The sequence below is a fragment of the Seriola dumerili genome, unplaced genomic scaffold, assembly GCF_002260705.1.
Source record: "Seriola dumerili isolate Sdu_G_001 unplaced genomic scaffold, Sdu_1.0 BDQW01000110.1, whole genome shotgun sequence".
Classification (NCBI taxonomy): Eukaryota; Metazoa; Chordata; class Actinopteri; order Carangiformes; family Carangidae; genus Seriola; species Seriola dumerili.
Genome location: NW_019174365.1, coordinates 4,160,135 through 4,167,280, shown reverse-complemented (window position 1 = coordinate 4,167,280; position 7,146 = coordinate 4,160,135). Strand labels below are relative to the sequence as shown.

The window sequence follows — 7,146 nt, the reverse complement described above, 5'->3', positions numbered from 1 at the left end:
AATTTCAGGCACTTATGTAAGATATTTATAAGATTTTTACATATGTAGACCTTGTAAGCATATTCATTTTTACCCTGACACATGCTATATGCTATCTGTAAAATGTAGGCTTGTCTAACTACTACAGCTGAAAGCCCTATTATATGAGAGATGACATGTAAATAACTTTGTGGTAATTTTATTAAACACATTTCATTTAGGAATATGGCCCATGCGAGCATAATATAACTGCACTAAAACAGGTAACTACATGCCTACATTTTGACACTCAGGTCAGGAAACAATGCAGAACACACTTTAGTTATTATTGAATGTCAATGGTTCAAATTTTGCAACATTATTGACACATTTTCAGGGGTTGAGGAAATATTCAGATCCTATACTAAAGTAAAAAGAGCAACACTGCAATGTAAATATATTCAACTACAAGTAAAATGACTTCATTCAAAAATTTACTGGAGAAAAAGTACAGATGTTTTGGCACCAAAATTGTGTGTCAAAAATTAAACTCCACATTACACAGATTGTCTCCTTTCAGAGTGTACGGTATATACAGTAGTATCTTGTATTATTATCTCTTTGTTAACATCATGTTAATGTTATAGCTGGTCCAGGTGGAGCTCATTTGAACTATTTCATATACATTCATATACATACTCTTCTATAAAAATATATAGTTTATCATCATTTATAGTCATATTTTAGGAGTGGATCTACATGAATGTAAAAATATTCATGTATTTTTAAAAGCAAGTATTCCAGTACGAAGTTTTCAAATCCCAAACGTCACTGTTTCTTTTCCCTTGTACAAACACTGTACTAGTTAATCCAATGTGATCCAATCTGAGTCTTGTCATAATGATTTCCTCCCTTTTGTGCCTACCTTTATAGTTCTCTTACTTTAGTTTATTATAAGTTCTCCCTTGCAGCTACGCGTCTTTCCACAAGATGGCGACCTATGACAGAACAGCTAGCAGCTAGGTTACCGGTTTCTTCTACGTCACTTCCTCCTTCTCCTCGTCCTTGGCATCCTCGGTGGTCAGGATAAACACATGGCTAAAATGAGCAAAGAGACCAAACAGCGGCTGCAGCAGCTTTTCCAGTGCGGCCAGTTTGTCATCCGATGGGGGTTTATCCCAACCGTGCTGTATCTCGGTCAGTATCCGAACATAAGCAGGGTGGGTGGGGGATACTGCGAGAAGACTTGCCTCGCTAACGTTAGCCAGTTAGCTTAGCTTATTACCATTCTGCTTCTATACCCGGCTTTTATATGAAAAAAAGAAGGTTTCTAGTACCAATTTTGCTTTATTGGGTTTACTTGAATTGGTTCTACAGCATTTAGGTGTAACGTTTATGGCTCCCAAGTGGTAGTAGACTGTTAACTACCTCCACCCTAAATCCTGTAGAAGTAATGTAGTGCATGATGATGGTGAGTAGGTGTAATCTTTTTTGAATGATCTCTTCTATGTCGGAATGAGGACTGTGTAACTTTCCATCGCCTTTGAACAAAAATATGTAGAAAGCTGTTGACCTTGAAGTACTAAAGCAATAAGTCCTGGATAGCTGATCTCAAAGTGGTCCTCTTGAAAGTCTAAGACAAGCCTGTGCACATGTATTTCACAGCAGCATGTATTGGGTACTAAAAATGCAGGTTGTGGTTTGGAGTAAAGATGGGGAAGTTGAAACTGTGGAGTTGCCGATTGTAAGTGAAACTTGTCTGACTTCAGCATATTGGAAAGACCATCAGTGATGTCATACTTTCACCCTTCCCATTTAACTTTCCTTTGCCTTTTTTTTTTTTTTACACATTTCTCTCTTGCTCATTTACCTTTAAGGTAATTTTTTCTTGTATTGAGCATGTGTTGCTCTTGTGTTAACACCATCGAATAATGCTGCATGTTTAAGGCAGTCATAATATAAAAGTCAATTATACAGTACTTCATGCAGAGTATGATTGAAATGACGTCGCAACAACTTGCCAGTTAAATAAGTATTTATCCACTTTAAAAACATTATCATCATTTATCATAAAATGCCACAATTTTGTAGGTTTCAGCTTTTCTAATGTATGGATTTGAAAATTTTTACTATTACTAGCATTAAAGGGAACGCCGTTGGGTCTTTTAATTGTCTGCCTGATGCCACAGGCTCTGAAAAGATAGGCGATTGGCATTTGCCCTTATTTCCGTGTGTTTCCCTGATGTCTTTTTCTTAAGAATCTGTTGCAGCATGCTTGACCGCATTTGTGACCTATGAATGACGCTTTCTGCGTGCGTGTGTGTCCGGTGGAGACTCTGACTCAGATGCTCTGCTCAGTACATTTCAGCTATAATTACTCCCTATTTACTATTACTCCCCAAAAACTGGGTCTACAGGTTAGAGGTCAGAGCACTTTGATGCAATTATGCTGTTTTATCAGCAGGAGGTGTTTTGCCGGGGAAAACTATAATTTGGATGGACTAGATTCTGTTTTCCCTGTGTTTTATTTCTGGGTCCTTGTCTTAAATGTAAACCAACAATTCCTTCAATTCTTCCTCATGGTTTTCATTTCCAGGTTTCAAACGTGGAGCAGATCCAGGAATGCCTGAACCCACAGTCCTAAGGTAAGGACGGATTGCTGTGAGATTTGTGCTTCCTGTCAAATCATGTATTTGATTCCACAAGCAGCACACAGAATAGTGTGAAATGCGACACTAATGAGTTTATCTTTAATCGTGGAATGGCAGGGCTAACTGTCATTTCAAGTCATTTTAATAACTAACAGCAAAGTGAAATCCCTAGTTGTGCACGTTGTGGCCTGTGTATTAATATTGTGGTGATAGTGGCAAAACAAAAAACCTAATTATTTTGTATGAGGGGATGATTTTAGTCAAATTGCGCTCGTTATTTTCAATAATTTGGGAATGAAAATAATTCTTCTGCACATTTAGCACTCATCAAGATGTTGCTATTTTATGACTTTATAACAGTCTAGAAACTGCTAGACATAAAGAATCAACATCCAATTTTTAAAACGTGAAGACCTGCTGAGAGCAGGTCAAGAAGGTCAACCATTTTCTCCCTCATGGCCATATGAATTATCTTAGCCAAGAATTTAGCGTTCCAGTTTTCACTTAATCTCCCAGAAGACTCCAGATGTAATATTGAGAAATCTAAGTACATGACAAAGATGCAGAAGAAGAAGTAAGACACTAACAATAATCGATAGTCAGTTCTGTGAGATGTAAGTTCAAAATTCAAACTAAAGAAATGGTGTGCTCATCTCAAGTGTCTTCAGAGTATGATGGGTGCTGACCCAAAAGGTGCGGAAATTGCAAGAAAGTTGTCAGTACTTGAAGATTTAATATCCTAATCCACAGTAGCTGAACAAAATGAACACGTCTCAGCTTTCTTTAGTGTGGAAGAAAGCTTAGAGTTGGAAAAAAATGCATTAGGAAATAACAAAAGCAGCAGAAACCCTGAAATTAAGAGTTGATAATGATAATGGTTAACATTAGGATTCTGTGTCCTGAATCTACCCTAACCCTGAAAAGCTCAACAAGCTCCTCGGTGTGGTGTTGTCTTCCTAAAGATGATTGTATAGGTGTATGAGGTGGTAGTATTTTGATTTGTGTTGTGTGTCATATTCAAGAGAGAGCTTCACACCTGGGCACTGACCCCAAGATGGGGGGAGTCCAGCTTCACACACGTTGACAGTCAGATAGCAAGACATTAATACAGAAACAGCTTTGGCTGTGCATGTTATGATAAAGTTCTCCCCCCCTTAGATAAGTTTGCGTAGTGATTGACTTTGTAAGTACAGTTCTCACTCACAAAGAGATCTAACCCTTTGTATGCCACCTGGTAACTATATTTACAACATACTGTAACCATTTTCCTACCTAATGTCACCATCTTCAAAGACTGGAAGTTTAGTAGTGTACGTTTTGTGTTTTATAGTGATGACAGTGACATACAGTATGATACAGTGGGAAAGAAGCTGACTGCTATGTGGTGGTTTGCCTTGTGTGGGTTCATTGTAGTGTGGTTAGTTACTTTACTTACACAACCTGTGCTTGACAGTCCCTTAGACATGCAAATTGATCCAGTATCGATGACGCCAGCATTGTCTTCATTTTATCATCATCATTTTGAATGTTTATTACTTTTAGTTAAGACAGAAAAACAAGACACTTATCTTTGTATATTCATCCATATTAAAGGAATTAAACATTTTACCTCTAGTAAACAAAGTTTAAAACAAATTTGTCTCCTTAACACCTTGAGCTTCTGACACCTGTAAATCCTGAGCATCCAGCTATTTGTAGTGAGCAAGATGAATTAAATAGTTAATGTACTCAAAACATTGCAGGCAGTAACTGGAAAAGATATGGTTAATATCTTATTGTGTGTCTGTGTTAACGCATGTGTATACAATGTACACCACATTAAACCCCTTGAGATGTACCATTTTGTTGTCAAGGGGATTTCTTCGGTTCGTGATGGTGAATCTTTCATGAATATTTAAAAAAAAAAAAAAAAAAAAAAAAAATGGATAAACTTTCAAGGGCGTCTTGGGTATCTTCGGAAGTCAACTTGAACCTTTTATTTTATTCTTTTCTCTAGTTTGCTTTGGGGCTGATGAGCATCTCCACATAGCCAATTCCCTCTCCTCTTCAAGACCATGTGACCCACCTGTCTGTTGGAAGTCTGGGAAAGGGACATTATTTTTCACTTTCCTCTCCACAAATCATACTGTCCAATGTCTGAGAAGTAATGAATAGATGTTATCTGTGGTGATATTCTGTATGGCATACAGTCATATGGATAGTGTTGGCAACAGGGATGGAAGATATTTGGATAAACAAAATGGAATCAAGACTGTCCCTGAAAGTATGTTGTGCTGACTATCAGTTGGTATTTTGTTTATGAATGTATGACACCGATGTTAGGATATACCATTCGTTCCATGTTTTCCTCTTTTTATTTGTAATTTAAAGTTTCAGAAAATAAATCCTTGACAAAATGTCACTCTTGTCTTTTCTTTATCTTGATTGTAAAAAAAAAAAAAAAAAAAGTTACAAATTGTGTTGCCTCTTAAATGTGGAAAGTGTTGAAATGAAGAAACTTGCTTCTCTTCTATGCAAATCTTTTTAATTATTATTTATTAAGTCACTCACTGGTAGCATGTGTTCAAAACACAGCTTAGTTTGCAGTTTACACATGGTAATTAATAGCTAACAGTAATATAAATAAAACAAGTTTACAATAATAGATGATAAATTATTTATTTTTTATTTATTAAAAACAATTCAAGTAACAGCAGAAGAGTCAATTGTCACAATCCACAAATGAATCGACATCAAAATCATTCTATCAAGTACAAATTGTATTTTCAGTGCAAGTATCACACAGTCATGGATTTTCCTATGACCAATAAATAACTTTTCACCAAGTATAAATAGGTTAAATAAGAGATGCAGTAGTGGGTGATTCAAGTTGTCAGGCGTACAATATTAAATACAGTACATTGCTATAGAGTCACCATACCTACTGTTAGTGCACTCACTGAGAAGAGTAACAGTGTTAACACCATCTAGTTATCTGAGGCATTCCTTCACAACTGATTTTTAGTAGTGCCATGTTTGTAATATTTAGGCATCAATACTTGACGAATTTTTCGTCTGTTATCACAAAGGAATTGACGGAGTTGCTGCAGGATGCTGAGTGTGGTCATCCTTCTGTGGAAAACATCAGGGTTGTTTATGTGCTGCAGCAGCTGCTCCTCCTGGAGGCTGGTCAGCACTTTGACCTTGCCAGGTTTCCCCATCTGAGGGCCAGAAGCAGCAGTGGTGATATATGAGTAAGCAGTGTTGTGTCATGGTAATAAATCTAAGATATAACACAAGAGCGAACATTACAAAGTCCTTTACAATATGATATTAACATGTCGTATGTATCCTGTCATGTATCATGTACAGTATATTTGTCTATGACAAAAAGTGAGCCAAATCAAAAGCTATAACATACAGACCCCCCCCCCCGCCCCTGCATGTGTGTTCATGCAGCACATCAGACCCACCTCTTCTTTGATCTGGCTGATCAGGCCCTGGCTGTTGTTTCCAACTTCTGAGAGGCTTGAACTGTTGGGGTACTCCTTCTCCACATGCTTTAAAAGAACCATGTAAGTTTCAAGGCCTTCAGCCACCCAGCGGAGACAAACTTCCTGAAGAGAGGAGAGAAGATCACTCGGTGTTCAAATGAACCTCATCACCTGTGTGTTTTATCAGTATAACTGAAGCAAAGAGGAGGAGACCTACTACCTTGTTTGAGCTAGGGCACTTTGCAGGAAGTGAGGAGATTTTATATTTGACCAGAGAAGATTCTGTTACTTGGAATCCATCTTCTTCACCTACCTTTGGAAAATAAATGTAAAAATTGATAATTACTCATCTAAGCAACGGCAAAAATACCATAGTCCAGATAAGTTCCTGAAGGATAAAGCACTTACCTCCTTAATGAGGCCTTCGAGTTGATTAATGATCAAGTCCCAAACCTGGGAGCCACTCAGTGGGGCAGTGGGCATCCCCTCCTCCTCACCTGAGGTTTCACCTGCTGGACTGTTGGTGGGCTCAATTTCAACTGGAGCTCCGAGACCGCACAGCAGCAGAGCTGCCAGCATCACTGCTGAGACCAAGCAGGCATCTGTCCAGAGAGGAAGAGCATGAATGACTGAATGAATAGAAAGAGGAAGAAACTCAAGAAACATGCGCACCACAGGCTGCAAATCACTTACTGTGTGTAGAGGGCATGTTGCGCTGCTGGGAAGCACTTGTTGAGTTTCCACTGATGCTGATGGCTGTCAGGGCCAGAAGGAGTTGTCCTTTCTTAGCGATGGGCCGTCATTTTATATTCTTCAGTTTGGAGGGATTTCCCAATATGTCTCTGCTAAAAGCAGGAATTAATAGTATGTGTCAAGCATCCGGTCTGTGGGATAAGTTAGTGGTTAGTGATTTTGATGAAGATGGATGAATATTCATCTTCAGTAAGCAAGATCAGGGATAGAACCTTATGTACAAGAAAATCCCTATGATATTTTCAGCCATACAATTTAAAGGGAAAATCCTCTCAAAACCATACATTTGCATATAGCGGTATTCCAATAAT

General features: G+C 38.0%; 2 protein-coding genes across 2 annotated transcripts; one reads left to right on the top strand and one right to left on the bottom strand.

Annotated features, from left to right (window-relative positions):
* Nucleotides 1–1,009: 1,009 nt before the first annotated feature.
* On the top strand, nt 1,010–5,010 carry tomm7 (translocase of outer mitochondrial membrane 7). Its single transcript, XM_022747311.1, has 3 exons — nt 1,010–1,155; nt 2,555–2,603; nt 4,606–5,010. Exons 1-3 carry the CDS (start codon nt 1,053–1,055, stop codon nt 4,619–4,621), a joined length of 168 nt encoding a protein of 55 aa, XP_022603032.1. The 5' UTR covers nt 1,010–1,052; the 3' UTR covers nt 4,622–5,010.
* Nucleotides 5,011–5,189: 179 nt separating this feature from the next.
* LOC111223243 (interleukin-6-like) lies at nt 5,190–6,841 on the bottom strand. Its single transcript, XM_022747310.1, has 5 exons — nt 6,776–6,841; nt 6,491–6,684; nt 6,303–6,395; nt 6,062–6,205; nt 5,190–5,809 (listed from the first exon to the last, which is right to left on the bottom strand). The coding sequence occupies exons 1-5, from the start codon at nt 6,789–6,791 to the stop codon at nt 5,597–5,599; spliced, it is 660 nt and encodes a 219-aa protein (XP_022603031.1). The 5' UTR covers nt 6,792–6,841; the 3' UTR covers nt 5,190–5,596.
* Between the last annotated feature and the right edge of the window lie 305 nt (nt 6,842–7,146).